Source organism: Equus asinus, chromosome 1 (genome assembly GCF_041296235.1).
Source record: "Equus asinus isolate D_3611 breed Donkey chromosome 1, EquAss-T2T_v2, whole genome shotgun sequence".
Classification (NCBI taxonomy): domain Eukaryota; kingdom Metazoa; phylum Chordata; class Mammalia; order Perissodactyla; family Equidae; genus Equus; species Equus asinus.
Window position 1 is genome coordinate 173,922,213 of NC_091790.1, and position 16,177 is coordinate 173,938,389.

The 16,177-nt window shown below is 40.4% G+C and overlaps 1 protein-coding gene across 18 annotated transcripts in view; it reads left to right on the plus strand.

Moving 5' to 3' along the window:
* Positions 1-16,177, plus strand: part of ST7 (suppression of tumorigenicity 7) — a 250,563-nt gene that overhangs the window by 224,266 nt on the left and 10,120 nt on the right. For all 18 annotated transcript variants that reach the window (XM_044762524.2, XM_044762587.2, XM_070512249.1 and 15 more), the window contains 2 exons: positions 5,882-6,032; positions 15,087-15,179. In XM_044762524.2, coding sequence (XP_044618459.1) covers positions 5,882-6,032; positions 15,087-15,179 — 244 coding nt within the window. The remainder of the gene's footprint in view (positions 1-5,881; positions 6,033-15,086; positions 15,180-16,177) is intronic.

Sequence of the window (16,177 nt, forward strand, 5' to 3'; positions counted from 1 at the left end):
ATAAAACCTGAGTTCCAATGTAGGTTCTGTTACATACAACTTATTCAAACCTGAGCAAGCTGCTTAACTTCCCGAAGCCTCCATTTTTCCATCTGTAAAATAGAAATAGTAATATTGGCTCCCTCAACTTGTTGCAAGGGTACCTGAGATAATGCTCGACACCTGTTAGTGCTTAGTCAATGTTGGCAATTACTATCATGCTAGTACTCAAGCGCCTCAAGATTATAAGCACATTATGCGGGTTGATGCTTTGGTCCCACTGCCCAAGCTTGCAGTGGCTTCCCTCTCCCCTCATCTTTATGGGTAAACTCTTGTTTATTTAATAAGACTGACTCATATTTTCCTTTTTCTCTGAAGCCTTCTCAGAGACAATGCTCCTCATTTGCTTCCTTAGTACTAAGTATATACCTCTTACTAAGGCAGCCTTCATGTTGGATTTTATTGTTTCTTTGTCTCTACACGCACACACACACACGCACACACACACTGCTATACTCCTACAGAGATTAAGGATCACCAGGGTAGGGACCTGACCTGGTTCATGTCCATGCCTGGAGTTAAATTGTGGATGTTCCCATACCTGTGTCCTTGGGGTACACTATGCGCACTCCCATAGGTGTGTCATAAGAGTACACTGTGAGTACTGCCCTATCTGTGCCCTTGGGGTACACAGTGGCACTCCCATATCTTTCCTTGGGATACATTGTGGGCACTCTCATATTTTTTTAATGAAGCAAAGTAACTGATGAAGAAATAAGTGAACCAGCAAGAAGCAGTTACCCTGTGAAGAGGATCCCTGAGTGGTACTACAGATCACTGGGTTTAATCTGTCGGGTCAGCTTTGCTTTGTGCTTGTTTCCATATTGGTCAGTTGGTGACCCCTGGTAGCCAGTTCTCTTCAGCTGATCTGCTTCTACGATAAAATTGCTGAATTATCTCTAGAAAGAGACTCAATTGTCTGTGGGACACACAGACACAAAAAACACAACTTACCTCCGCAATAATGTGGACACTTCAATTTTTTGTTAGCAAACATAGCTACTATTTAGTGGATACTTATGTGCCAGGTACTGTGTGAATGTATTACATATTTTGTCCTATGTAATCTTCAAAAGTTAAAACTGGCAAGGTGTGTGTTTTTGTTATTCTATTTTAACAGATAAGCAAGCTGAGGTTGAAAGAGATTAAATAACTTGTCCAAGGTCTCACAGCAGAATAGCGGAGCTGGGATTCAAACAGTGGCCCATAGTGGCAGAGGGCAGAAGAGGGGAGGGGAGGCAGGGTGCCTGGTGCACCTCGTTTCCCATCGCAGCATGACCTGAGTGAGCCATTGTTCCTTTGACGTTTTTGTCCTGTTCCAGCGTGTGTCTTATTGAGTGCAGGGAGTAGGCAACACTGACACTCAGAATATGTAGCATGCCTTCCAAATGGCACTAGTTTTATTCTCTGAACTCTTTACTGATGTTTTAAAAATATCCTCTCTGAGCTTACAGCCCCTTTCAGAGCCAGTTCCACCAAAGCACTGTAGACATACAAAGAACTGCTATCTCTGGTTGGTTTGTGTGGTTCACTTTTTGTGTTTTTGACGCAGGTCTAGAACATGGGTTTGTATTACATATATACGTACATACATGTGCACATACGTGTAGATGATAATGCTTATAGAAAACTTGTACAGCACAGAAGAAATTAATCTCCTATAAAATCAAATGTTTAGCTACCATTGCCATTCAGTCTGTGACCTTTCAAAGTTTTTAATGCTTACATATACATTTTTATTACCAAAATTATAATCTGTATGGTATACATATTTTTTTTTCACTTAGTAATATATCATGAACATTTCCTCATGCTAATAAATATTCTTCCACTACATGATTTGGGGAGCAACTTGATGGCCATTATCTAACTGTGCAGTAATTTAATTAACATGTTCTTTCATATTTTGTTTATTCCCATATTTTTACTAATGATTTTCATATGACTTCTATTGTTGGTATTAAAAATCCAAAAAAGGGTTATGAATTAACTCATTGGCATTAATATCTATATGAAGGATAACTTTGGGATCATTTTTACTTAAATTACCATAGAATTTTAAGACCTTAGCAGAAGAGACCTGAGCAGTCGCCTGGGGTAGCCTCTGATGGGCGAAATCTCTCCTGCAGCTTTCCTGACAGGTGAGCCAGCCTCTGCTCAAATACCTCCATAAGTAGGCACTACTCAGCTCCTCTTTGTGTCCTGACTTTATATGTTCCTATATTGGGCGTAAGGAACAAGGTCTGACAAATGGATTTTGAAAAGTTGCTTCCGAAACTTTTAGAAGCCTGTGCTTTAAGATCAATGTGATTTGAGAATCTGGGAAGGAAGTTAGAGGCAGGATGGCAGGCAAGAGAGCATAGAATGCTGGCTTAGCTAATAGAAGTCAATAATTATTACAGACAGGCAGGGGGTGAGTGTTCTCTGATTTGCAGGCTACAGTTATTCTAATTGATTTCTGCATACTTGTGGATAGGGATCTGCCCTCTTCCATTTATTTTTCTCCTGACAAGTAAGATGTGAAATGTTGTTCCATGCCTTTCTAATTTAAATGTTGCACATGTTGAGAACTGATCTTGCCAGCCATTTTAAGCCTGGCCAAAAACATAACACATTGTTTTTATTAGCCTTCATCATTTGGTTGGAGCCAACATTTTGTTTGGAACTATACAGGAGTATAAATCTCCTTCATAGGCATAACCTATTTCTGCCATGAAGTAGATACAACGAGAAGGCAGCTCCATTTCCTTGGTGAGTTGCTCTGGTTAGCCTCACGGGGCTGATGAGGTCAGGGATGCACATTTTGAGAGACTTCTTGGGAATGAGATTCATTCTCTTGAGGATCTTACGATTCAGCTGCGGGGAAAGACACGTGGATAACTAATATAAGGTGGTGTGTGAAAAGTACATACTCAAAGATGAGAGGGAGCTCAGAGGAGAAATGGAGCATTGCCTCACGGCTCACATTTAGGGCTATGGATGATGTCCTTGAAGCCATATGTAGCACATTCAGCCTGCAGACTGAGTAAACCATCTGTCTCACACACATGTGTACAACTATAGTCCAAATATATGTAGATGCCCTGGTGGCCAACAATGCTTTTAAGTGAATTCTTGTTTTATTACATTTATTGTAGCTTTTTGCCATATTGTCTATTTTCAATCAATAGATACTATACTTATAATTCCTATCATGGGCATCTGTAAAATTTTTTCATGTTAAAAATTGCTTTAGCTACTTGAAGATTGGAAACTTCCGTTGTCTACAGCAGTGCTGTCCAATAGAACTTTCTGTGGTAAAGAAAATGTCTCTGCATTGTCCAATATGGTAGTCATTAACTATGTCAGCACTTGGGGACTTGAAATATGACTAGTGGGACTGAGGAACTGAATTTTTAATTTTATTTGATTTTAATTGATTTAAATTTAAATAGCCACATGTGGTAGAGGCTACTGTATTGGACAGTGCAGATCTATTGTATCCCTTTGTAGCTAATTTTCTAAAAATCCCCCGCCACACACATTTCCTCTACCCTGCCCCCTCGTAGTTTGTTTTGACTTCTACCCACAAATGTGGGTGGCTACCAGGCTCTTCTCAGGTGCTCCTATTCCTGAATGTTCCTTAGGCCAAGAGAAGAGTCCTCTCATAGATGCTTAATGAAATGACTTTGAAAGCCTTTCCTAATCATAGAAATAAAAGGAATGGTAGTTTGCACTTTAATTTCTATACAGCAACTTGAAGAGGTTTCTGTATACCTGGGACACGTGAGCTAGTGGTTTTCATATTTAGTTTGTTTCAGAGTTCATAGGGCATGACCCTTCTTTAAAAATTGACTCTTTGGTAGGCAGGGTGGTTATAAATAGTTATTAGAAACTCAGAAATCAAAATCTTATTCTAGTGCTCTCATTAGGCAAGAAGTTATCCCTTTCCTTTGTTCTCCTGGTGATTATTAAGAGTAACCAAACGGTCTTCCTCCTCTAATTTACTCTGAAACAGTTAATACAGTTCATAGCACTTTACAAGTTATATATGTTTCTCACGACTCATAGCCTTGGCGTCTTTTAAGATCATTGTGCGCAGTAACAACATAAACAGTACGGTGGCTTCTATTAAGGTAAGAAAATCACAAGAGGATAGCCAAATATCTTTGAACATAAAATTCACCTGTGTATTTATATTATAGTTGATATTCCTTCTAAGTATAGTGCTAGTTAGATTACTAGGTAATTCAAGATCGTATTCTTCCCAAAAGATTTTTGTACTGTACTGTTTTCAAACAAGATGGAGGAGGAAAGCAGTAAATAGTAGAATTCAAAAAGGCATATGACCAAAAAGTTCTTTTGGAGCCCATGCTTGAGGAGTTCCCATCAAAATAATAAACACCTTTCAAGGACCAGCCTGGGAAGAGGTCTTTCCATGAAGGAGGGCCTTCTATCCCACCCACCCCCTGAAGTGTGACAGCCATATCACCGTTCTCTGGTGTTCTCTGGGTGGGCTCTCTCACTTCCTTACTCTCTTGCTTTAAGGTCTGAGACTTGGAGGTTTCTTCAAATATCAGACCCAGAGCAAGAAAAGTTTCATTTGCTGAACAAGAGGGAAAAAACTGTCCTCCCAGTGCCTGCTGGGCTGTACACCTTGACACCAAGTTTGCCAATGGGAGAGGAAGCTTAAAGGCAACTGCACCCGGGTGTCCAAAGCAGATAAATTCACAGCGAGATGGTAATGAAGCATTGATAAGTATATCATAATCTCCATTCTGTATACCAGGATTCTTCCATTCTTCACCTTCTTTCATGAATTTCCACCAACAGGTGAATCTACAGATGGTTTTGTTTCTGACATTAAAATTGTTGGACATCTCTTCTCATAACTTTTCCTGTTGCTGTGTGTCCCATTTTAATTAAACACATCCCTCCATTGGCTGCTAATCTCCATTTTACAGGAGAAGAATGGGTTGTTGTGATGGTGGCTCGTGGTGGTGTATGTGTATGTGTGTTGGGGATGAATTGGGAGGGGAGATAATGAGGAGTGGAGCACAGGGAAGAATGCGGCCAGCAAAGACATTTGCAAATATGAAATACCATCCTAAATTGCTTCCCTTTCTACTCTATAGTAAGAACAAAAGAATGCAAACGGAAACTTCATCTTCTCTGAGCCCCCAAGAAGAATATCCATTTTTGCTCTATACTCCCATCTCCTTTGTAGAAGATAGGAATGAAGAGGTGTAAACTGAGAACCCTGCAGTCTTTGGGAAAGGATTTAAAGAACATTGTAGTTTGGGGTCCGTACTGCTCCTCTCCCTTGGGTCTTCCTATCGTCAGGCTGCCACCCCTCCTCCCTCCAGCATCGTAGCAGTGATGGGTGGCACTTTCTGCAGGACTAGGTCTTTCTCCTTGATAGATCTGTGTAGAAAAAATAATGGACAGTGCTGGTCAATCTCTGGTCAAGTCTGTAGTGCAATTGGTTTAGTCATATGACGTCTTAACATTTTTGTGTTTGTTATATATATTTTCATTCTGGTTACAAAGTTATACCAAATTATTGTGTTGTCTCAATTTTCCCTCTTGCTGTTTGAGTTTATGTATATTTTTTTGATTAGAGCATCTTAGCTTGAAAGCCTGTGATCTTCACTGTAGGAACCTAGTACAAGGCTAATTATCTGTCGGCAAAATTTGAATTGCTGGATGTTTGAGTAATTGCCTTCAAATGCAATAATGAGGTTGCAGGTTTGATGAAATGCTTATGAGTGGTGACTTTAGAGAAATCAACCTCTCTATTTTCAATATTGAATTCCAAATTACTGTGTATTAACACATCTGTCTCCTGCCTTTTTTATTTCAGTACCTACTAGAAATGAAAAGCTTAATCCTACCCCCAGAACATATCCTGAAGAGAGGGGACAGTGAAGCAATAGCATATGCCTTCTTTCATCTGGCACACTGGAAGAGGGTGGAAGGGGCTTTGAATCTTTTGCATTGTACATGGGAAGGCAGTAAGTAATTTTCTTTCTTTGAAACATTTTTTTAAGAGCATGAAAAGATGCTAAAACTGTTTTTCCTTGAGTATTCATGATGAATAATGAAAGTTTGCATATCTATAGCTCTTTTTGTCTGTGATGGTCCATCAGTGAGAGATGGTTAATTACTTAGGCTCTCCAGTTCCCCAGTGGTGGTGGGTTTTCCTCTGGTGATGCTATCTCTACAGCTCAAAAAGGCAAGTTTATACAATGAAAGGGATGAATCTGGACTGTTCTAGAAAACTCTCTTTGGAGACCTGGACAGCCCCTCAGCATCATGGGAATCTTTGGCATGGGGTTAGACCTCTTGCTGGGCTCTGATTACCACTTGGATGGCCTCTCTGGGATGGTTATCTAAAGAGCCACAGTTATCCTCTGCTGGAGCTAGGTTGGCCAAACACAAAGAAGCAGCAGTTATGCTTCAGAACCAGAGCGGTGGCCATTGGACCCTAGTGTTTCGTGGCAGATGTAGCATCTGTGTGTTAATGGATAAATGCCTGTTAGATGGGTGTAGGGATAAATCAGTCTGAGGACGTGCTAGGTACCATCATTCTGTGTAAGGAGAACAGGCTCTAATGGTGGGTGAGACATACTCCCTTCCCTGAAGAAGCATCTCGTCTAGTTGGGAGGAGTAACCAGCAGCATGTATCAGCTGCCCAGGGATTTTTCAGAAGGGAGAGGTCTATGGGGTGGAGCAGTCATGGGTAACCTTATGGGTTATATGAGATTTGAACCAAACCTTGAAGAGTTAGGACAGTATTATAAGCAAGGACCCTGTGTGAAGAAATGCTAAGTGGTGGGACTGTTTGGGAGAATATAAATTAGGGGAAAAGGCCCAAGACTATGGATTATTGGACAACATGTGTGTTGATACTCTTTTATAAATAATTTAAGCAAAACAAGTGCAACATGTAGCATGGCGGGGGGTTCCTCTTATGGGGAAGCAAAACAAATATTAGAGTCTTCTGATAATTTTTTCTTAATTCATTCCTACTCTGATCAGCCTCACAAACGAATGTCTTTTTAATACCTTTCACTCTGCTTAATCTTTGCTGCTCTCACTTTCATTTTGATGATCTTCTGCTCTTGCCTTTTCCTGCCCTTTCCTAACCCAGCAGGAGTCCAAACTGGTGCAGGAAGGGAGGGGGGCAGCCAAGGAGGAGTGGGTAAAGTAGGTTGACAGAGGTGAGACCCAAGTTGATTGAAAGATTTTTGTTTAGTTGTTTTGAGAATATTTCTTTAGAGAATTAACAGCTGGTCTACTGAAATAATTTACTGTTTGTACCTTGAGGGATGTTGACTTGATCAGTGCTCCCGCCCCGACTGTCTAAGTGGAATAACACTGCAGGTGTCCTGGTCCTGGTATTTGGATATGCTAAGACAGAGCACACTCTACTCAGGGCGTGTGTGGGCATGTATACAGTCCTGTCTCACTGGGGCTCATTGTTGCAATTAAGGTGTTCTATCCAGACGAGACGAAAGGAATTTTTATTTAAACATGAGAAAGAGACAGAAAAAGCCCAACAAGATTGAACATGAGAGGCCTTCCTAGTGTTAGTTGTGGAAAAATTAAATGAACAAATTGGCCTGCCAAATAAGAACATAGTTGTAGATTGGCATCTTGGAAACAGAGTAATGGAACCTTATCAATTGGATCTGATTGATAAGAAAGTTACTAGTCCAATAGAAAGGATGAGAAGAGGGATGGGGCAACAAGTGATAGAGACATGGTGTTAGGAATGGCATAACCATAAAAAAAATAAAAATTCCATGAGGAATAACTGGAAATTCTGTTTAGAAATCAGTTACCTGTATAATCAAATAACAGTGGGGAGATGCTCTGGATCAACTGGGAAGGACAATGAGATTTCAAGAAATGTGAAGTGACACAGTGAGCTCCAAAATCATGCAGGGTAGCAATGTTGGGGGAATGTAATCACCTCAAGTTAGATGGGCAGAACACTTTATTAGAATAAAAAGAGGAGGTGAATTTTTAGACATAAAACACTATGACAAGGCAGTCAGGGACCTATAGGAAAAGGAAATTCTGCATTTGATCCTTACAGGTAAATAGGATCACTCCAGGGAAGTTACACTGCTGTTCAGTTTTTGAAAAGAGAACCGTGAGAGTGCTTCCTAGGTACTAACTGCCTGGGAGAATACTAAGAACCTTGAGGAATGTTTGTATAACTGCGTGTACAGAGGGTTTGCGATTCCATTCCTTCATGTACTACTCCTGATAATGTTCTGAGAGGGGGCCATCTCAGTTGTTCAAGAGAGGAACAGATTCATTGAGATGAGCGACTTGTTGGATGTCCTGCAGCCTCTGTTGGTAGGAGCTAGGATGTAAACCCAAGTTCACTTTTTCTACACTGCTCTCACCTGTACTAGCAGCTGTGTAGGCCTTTCCCGAATAGATTAAGGATAAGAGGATCAGTCATCTCTGAAGCATTTGCTTGGAAGCCCACAATTTGCATCACTACTTACGCACTGGGGTATACTTATTCCTTCTCTAGGGTTTAGAAAGGTAATGATTCTATATGGAATCATATTTTTGTTATTGAATATTGAATTAAAACATTTTAAATGTAGAATGAGCCCAGTTTTACAAAAAATAAATTTTATATGTAAACAAAGGAAAAGACTAGAAATAAATACATCTTTAAGTGGATTATAAGTGATTTTTTTCTTCATATTTGTATTTTTCCAATTTTATACGGCAAGCATTATATTTTCTACAAGCATAAATATGTATGTGTATATATGTGTGTATGTGTATATAATAGTATATATTTAGAAAAAGACTCTCGTTACGAACAGTTTTGGTCCTTTTTAAAAATAAAGCTATAAATCTGTCATGCAATTTAGAAGAAAGAATTACCACTCCAACTTCAGACAATTGTGTGCAATCTTTTGATATCACTTCTAGATCTGTGTGCATTCTAAGTTAAATTAAATGGAGGCTCTGGATTTTAAATCAGAGAACTTGGATTAGAATTCGGACTCGGCTGCTCACAGTGGTATTTACTTAACTTACCCAGTTTTTGAAAACTGTGAAGCACTGATGATATTGAATGCCATCGCCGCAGGCCAGGTTGGTGGGCTTCAGGGCAGTTGCGCTGAGGGCAGCTGCAGTACGTGGACCGCTCGCTCTCCCTCTCCCTCTCGAGAGGTCAGCGGGCCTCCCCTAGACAGCCTTACCCTGAGCGCAGGAAGCTGCGCTTCCTCTAGGGCACCACGTGGTGGCGCCTTTTGACATCTCCAGCCTCATAGTTTAGGTTTTCTCCTTTACATCATTTTTTCTTCATTCTGAATTTTAAGGCTGTTCCCCAACTCCCTTCCAATTTCCCCTTTTCATTAGGAAAGCAATTCAGAGAGGAAGGTAACAGTACCCAATTTCACCTTCCATGTTAAAAATGAGTATTATTTTAGTCTTTCAGAGATTAAAAAATTCTTACTTCTGTCAAAAGTGTTGGTTAGGGGTGGAGATGGGCTATATTTTGCTTTGCTTTTTAATGAGTTTATTATGTTGGAGCATTAGTCATCTTGTGGGATTAAATGAATTTCCCACCAATCAGGCTTAAATAACTCACATTTTTGATAAAACCCCAAAGTCCAGCTGATTCATGGCAGAGATTGTTTGGGTTTGAAACATATGGTGGTTTAAAAAAAAAAAAAAACACTGAGTCCTCAACCACAAATACATCAGCATTTCAAAGGTTTCTAAAATGTTTGATTCATCACTGCCTCAGCCCCTGAAATTACACAATATGTTCCTCAAAGTCAAGATAATCAAGAAAGGAGAAAAGTTTTAATTTACAAGATTTAAAAATATGTTCCTTAGTTCATTACACAGCTGCCACCTTATCTGAATTATACTTATGTTAAACACTGTCGGTTCTGGTTGTCCATACGTGCATGCATGCATGCACACGCACGCACACCACTGCAGGTATGAGTTGAATATAAAAAGCAAATATGAATAAGGGACCTCATTTGAACTGAGTCTTATTTACAATGGTATTGCACCCTATGGGGCCCTATTTGAAGTGGCACATCTTCTGTTTTACCTGTATTAATTACTGATGTGGCCTTATCTCCCTCCTGCCTTGGTATTTTCAAGGCTCTGTTTTGGCTATGTTTATTTTATAACACATGACACAGGGTAGTCTGCTGGCCACATCTGTGAACTTTAAGATTTAATTTTCTAGTTCTACATATCAGAAGACTAGTATGCTGTGGGGTAAATCACTTAGCCTTTCTTTGTTTCAATTTTTTCCACTTGACCAAGTAAGACTCTTTATTTTCTTTTGGAGATTTTTTTCCCCAAAGAATTCACTAAATAATGTATAAGACTTGAAGGTGGTGTTTTTAGGGGGACTAAGGCAGAGTATTTCCTTTGAGAGTAGAAAATGGCCCATTGTTGAAGCATAGGATGAGATTATGATTCTAATTTATTCTCTTTGAACCTAATGGTAAATGCTGCTTGCTGTACAATATGGTCCTTAGGGCATTTCCTCTAACCAAACCTTTCCTTCGAACAGCTGGCACCTTTTGGACTGCTAAAGAGAGATTCCCCCACCCCTCACCCCATAGATCTAGGGCTAAATTTTATAATTTGGGAGAAAGCGATGGTCAGCTGAAGTCCCCTGGTCATGACTAACTTCCACCAATAGCCGGTCTCCAGATCTTGCACGATGCCTCCCCACCTACTGCCCAGTAGAACCAGCTTGCTCCTCTCAGTTATCAGTCTCAGTGACTGACCATAATTTGGATCCACCTGAGTTTTTGAAGGGAAAATTCTGTCTCTTCCTGATTGTGCATTAATTTATTCATTTATTTATTCAGTGAATATTTACTGAGTTTCTCCTTTGTGCTAGGCATTGTGTTGGGGGTACCAAGATGATTAAGACTTTGAAATGCTTTGAGAGAAACATGAATATGTGTGTGTGTAAATACTCATATACATACATACATACACTACACACATATGTATATAATATATAGCGTGGCTACAAACAGTACTAGTACAAGCAGGAACAGAATGTTACAAGTTAGTGAATCTGCTGTAAAACTCCAGAACTTCCCTTCAGAATTGGATTGGAACATCATTCAATCTAACCAGGGGAAAGTGATCTACTCAACCCCACATAATTAGATAGTGAAAGAATATGGATCAGAACCCAGGCTTTTGACTTTTGAATTTTCTTTATTGTTGTGTCCAAATGCCTCACAAAAGACAGACAGCCTTTATGGCCCGTTACCTACTTTTTAGTCAAAATGAGAACATAAAATTTGTATTTTGATGATAATTTTCTGTTCTGTTGTTTTCACTTCTAATTGTTTACAAACAAGCACCATTTTTACTTACACGCTAGAGTATGACCTGATAGAGAAAGTAGAAACTTCGGGTTTAGTAGAAAAGGGAGGTAAAGAGAAAACTAACTTTTATTGAGCAGTCAGGCACTGTGTTTAGATACCTTGATCTCTGCTCTCACACTTAGTCCCTTTAACAGCCTCTTGAGGTCCGTGGTATTCTCATTTTTACAGATGGACAGACTGGACACACCCAAAGTCATACACTTGTTACCTGGTCAAGATTAATGACCCACCCAAAGTCATACAGTTGTTACCTGGTCAATTTCGACTCATCCTTAGGTGTCACCTCCACTGCTCCCCTCTTCGATGTGCACAGCACAGGGGGAGCTTTCACACTTACTTTCGTGGTCATTGGATCCTCTGTTTCCTACCCTAGGTGAGCTCCGTCAGTGCCGAGCAGTATGTGCGTTGCTCACCTTTCATCCCTCATCATGAGGAAGGCCCATACATTTTGACAAGATCCAGCTGGGATTCAAATCCAGTTCTCACTGTTACATGTAATCTCCCTGTATAAAGTTCTCTGAGATCCTCTTTGAAAAGGCAACATAGACAAGCCAAATATCAAACATTACCTTCTATCCTTGTCTATGTCGTGGGTAGGGGGAAAGGTCATTGGAAATAGCTGGGAAAATTGGGAATTAATTAGTTCATGTATCCATCCTTCTGTCCATTCTTTGGTTCTTTCTTCAGTATAGGTGGCAGGTCACTGATGGGCACAGCACCAGTAGACTTGGAGCCTAGAAAATGTGTCTGGTCAGAGATAGAAGGCAGCAGTGTAATGCCTCGGACCTCACTGTGGAGGGCCTGAGGTGTCCATTAACTAATTCCCAGTTCCATTTCACCCCTTCCACAAAGGCGCGACAGCAATCAAGGAAGGGCAGGAGATGGCCCACAGAGGAAAATGCAGAGATGCCGTTTGTGTACCATGTATCAACTCTGAGTGGCCCAGCTTTTTGTTTTGTTTTGTTTTGAACCAAATACATGTCTTCCGAAATGTGTGTTTTTTCTGATGAGGATTTTTAGGAGGTTTGTAGTCACTCATGAAATAGATCAAATTCGTAAAATAGATCAGATGACCTTGTTTCCATCCTTATTTGCTGCCAAATCAGTGTGTTACTACTTGCACTTGCAAAATTTCTGGACATTCAGCTGAAGGCACAAGGTTCTCGTGGAACAGTTGCCTTTGCAGTGAAAGGGACCAGGAGGTGGGAGGTGAAGCTGGCAAGGCTTATGCAGTGCCTCTTCCCGTTTTCTCCAGACCTCCTCTGCTTATCTCACACTTTGCTGGACCATGCACAACAGGGTGGGTAAAGGATAAAATTGCAAACAGAAATTGCATTTGCTTTTGTTTATTGAAGCCAAAATTCTTAGTATGATTTTATGAACCCGACGTATATGACAACTGAAATGAGAAAGAGATTTTAAGAACACCATAAGCATCTTTACAGTCATGGGTGTTGGGTGGAGGGAGGACCATGCAGCCTGTATATGTGTGTATTCTTTTTTAAGTTGTATATAATCAATGTCTCCACCCTCTCCAAAAAGACCAGAACTGATTAGAAGAAGAAAAAAGACTAACCTGATGCACAAGATTCTGGATGCATGCCAAATACTAGAGTGAAAAAAATTTGGCATCTGACTGAAAAGATACCAACCAACCATTTGATTTCTATGGTTGAACACTCTCAAGATCTTGCATTCCTTTATTTCATTTAAAATATTGCTCCCTGAAGTGCAAACTGACTTCAATTTTGAATAAAATTTAGCATTCAAATTTATAGCCACTTTGAAAACTAAGAGTTTATTTATATCATATGAACCCGAACAGATTCTTAATTGCAGCAGCCCTGTTGCACGTGGAGAATCTGGATCTAAAAAAAAAAAAGAAACTTCCATGTAGGTTTTTCCACATTTTTGGAATGCTTTCATAGCAGCCATCATTTATGGGAAATGGTATTAAAATCCTGCCGTATTGCAGTTTAAATTTAAATGCACTGCTTCCCAGAAGAGATTTCAGTGTATCCTATAAATGCACTAAAAGGGTTTTTAGGTTTTGTAGACTTTTTTCTTCTCTTGCAAGCCTAGTTCTATGGAGAGAGATGATGGTTCCTTCGAGTGATCTTTGTGTGTTAACAACCTGTGCAGGGAGCTCATCTCTTGCTCGTTTTAGCGGGCAAAAGTCATCTTTGTTTGCGTGAAAGAAAAGGTCTGATTGAACTAGGGTGAGCCTTTTATTTTAAGAAGAGTTAAAGTCTCGGGTGTTTTTAATGTTTTAATCTCTGTTTAAGAGGTTTCTGTTGCAAGAGGAAAATTGATAACATTTTTACCTCAGCAAACTGCCAGCAAACTGGCTCTGCTCTAATCCCACGTTTATAGTGATTTATATTCTCCGTGGCAATGTGCTGTAACCTCAGAGTGATACCACTGTGGTGTAGATTGACTGCATTCCAAATGCTGGAATCACATACATAATGTTTTTACTTTTAAATAATATTCAGACACCAGAATAAATACCATATGTGCACTGATGCTGGTTACAATGGAACCCTGTCATTTCTTGTGAGGGAGAACATTCTTTGTTTCTGATTCCTGTTTGAAATAAGTATGCAAAAGATAAATATGTACATTGACAGCATTTTGAGAAGGCTTAGGTAATTACACAGCTGAGATGTAACTACAGTTCCTTGAAATATAACATTTAAGACTGAAAAGTTTGCTGTGTTGCCACCACCCCTCTTTGACACACATGAAGGCAAGGATTTTTATCTTACACCCCCAGTGTAGGGTATAGTTTTTGTATTTCATATCTACAGCGTACTGTAGTTAAAGGACATCTGTTTAAGAAAAATTACCTCCGTGAGCACTGTTCATAGGAACCGTGAGACTAACATGCTGATGACATGGTAACAGGGAGAGTAACATATGTGATCATGAGCAGGGATGGATTGATTGGAAAGCCATAATTCAGGGTGAGACCTAATATCATCTGATGCCACAAGAGCAGAATTTAGGTGGCCTGACATCATCAAAATACAGATAATCAATCTCTCCAGATCCATTTTTTCCCCACGTGATAGTGAAGATTTAAAAGTTTCATAAAGTTTAGAAATACCTCCCAAGTCATACATTTTTAGATTTTTGTTTTTATCCATCTTGGTTGGAATTCTGATCCACCTAGACGTATTTTTTAAATCGACGTGGTAGAATGCCTTTCATATTTGTACATCTGTAACAGGCTCCAACAAGTCAATCCACATTTGCTTCTTGGGGAAGCATTTCAATCCAGGTTTGCATTATTACCATCAGTTGAGCTATAGTGAATTAGTGCTTATGACATTTTAATAATATTTTGTAGATGAGGAAACCCTGGGCATTGGAATTGATGGCTTCCCTACTCCTCTGCACCCCCGCCCAGTTTTGTGAGGTTTGCCCAGAATATATAGTGTGAGATTAACGTGTGAGTCATGCATCATAATGCATCTCTGACAGTTTATCTGGCACATGACTCAGAGTTTGGGTAAGTCTTGCATCCTTTCTGGGAGTTATTTGTAGAAGTGTTCACCGTTATAAAAATGCACAAAAGTCCCTTTTTGAAGTTGAGAAGATATGAGACAAATATTGAACCTCTAATGTAATGTCTTTCCTTTTCAGCTTTTCGGATGATCCCCTATCCCTTGGAAAAGGGGCATCTGTTTTATCCTTACCCAATCTGTACAGAAACAGCAGACCGAGAGCTGCTGCCCTGTAAGTCTCACCTTTGCATTCCCCTCTTCAGCCAGTGAGGGTGGGGATGGGAAGAGGTGGGGATGAGAAATGTTTATAATGTCCCTTGCCTTTTATTGCTCTCCTCCCAAACCCTGTCCTCATTTGATAGCATATGCATTAAAGTGAGTTATGTGAGTGGGTTTGGCTTCCTGCCCCTGCAAGTCTTTCCCAATTCGTCGAAGGGAAAGACCCCAGAGGACTGCAGTTTAAATGAAGAGACATCATATACTGGTTGGACTGAGCACAGAGACCCCTAGTTTGGGGCTGATGTTCGCTGGGCTGGTCCACTGTGCACAGTTCTTCCTGAGCTCCCTAGCTGGTCAGATGCAGTCTGCACAGACTGGAGTTTGAAGAGGAAGCACTGACTTCAGAGGGAGCTGCAGATGAGTCACGGATGGGAGGGCAGCACCAGGACGATGGCATCATTGCCAGAGGCGGAGTCGTGGGGAAGGGCGGGTGCTCTCTGTGGTGATGCAATGCTCTTGGCCAGAGGGATTTCCCGTGAGCATCTCGTGGATTGCACGTAGTGCGTTGATGTAACATGTGCAGAGCACACGTGCAACCTCAGCGCTGTATCCAGCACAAAGAGGGGAACCCTGCCCTCGACTACTTTATGAGCTAGCAGTCTGCTGGCCTACACCACATGTGGAAAGTATGATTTGGTTTACTGTAATACAACATTGTTTTGACAATTCCTGCTAACTAGTTATTATCAAGTCATACTGTGTACAGGGATCGTGTCCAGCCTCTTCATGTGGCCCTGACTTAGGACATATTTTTCTCCCTCAGATAATAAGCTCTGAATTTGGCTATTCTCTCTTCCCCATCCTCTCTCCTGCCACCCACTCCTCTTTACCAGCCCCAGTTATATCATAGCTCATAGCTATAACATATTTAAATGCTTTTCCAGAGGAATAGTGTAACTTTGGAGCCCTGGGTACATAGTAAATTGTCCAATGCCAACCTTATGGAGCCAG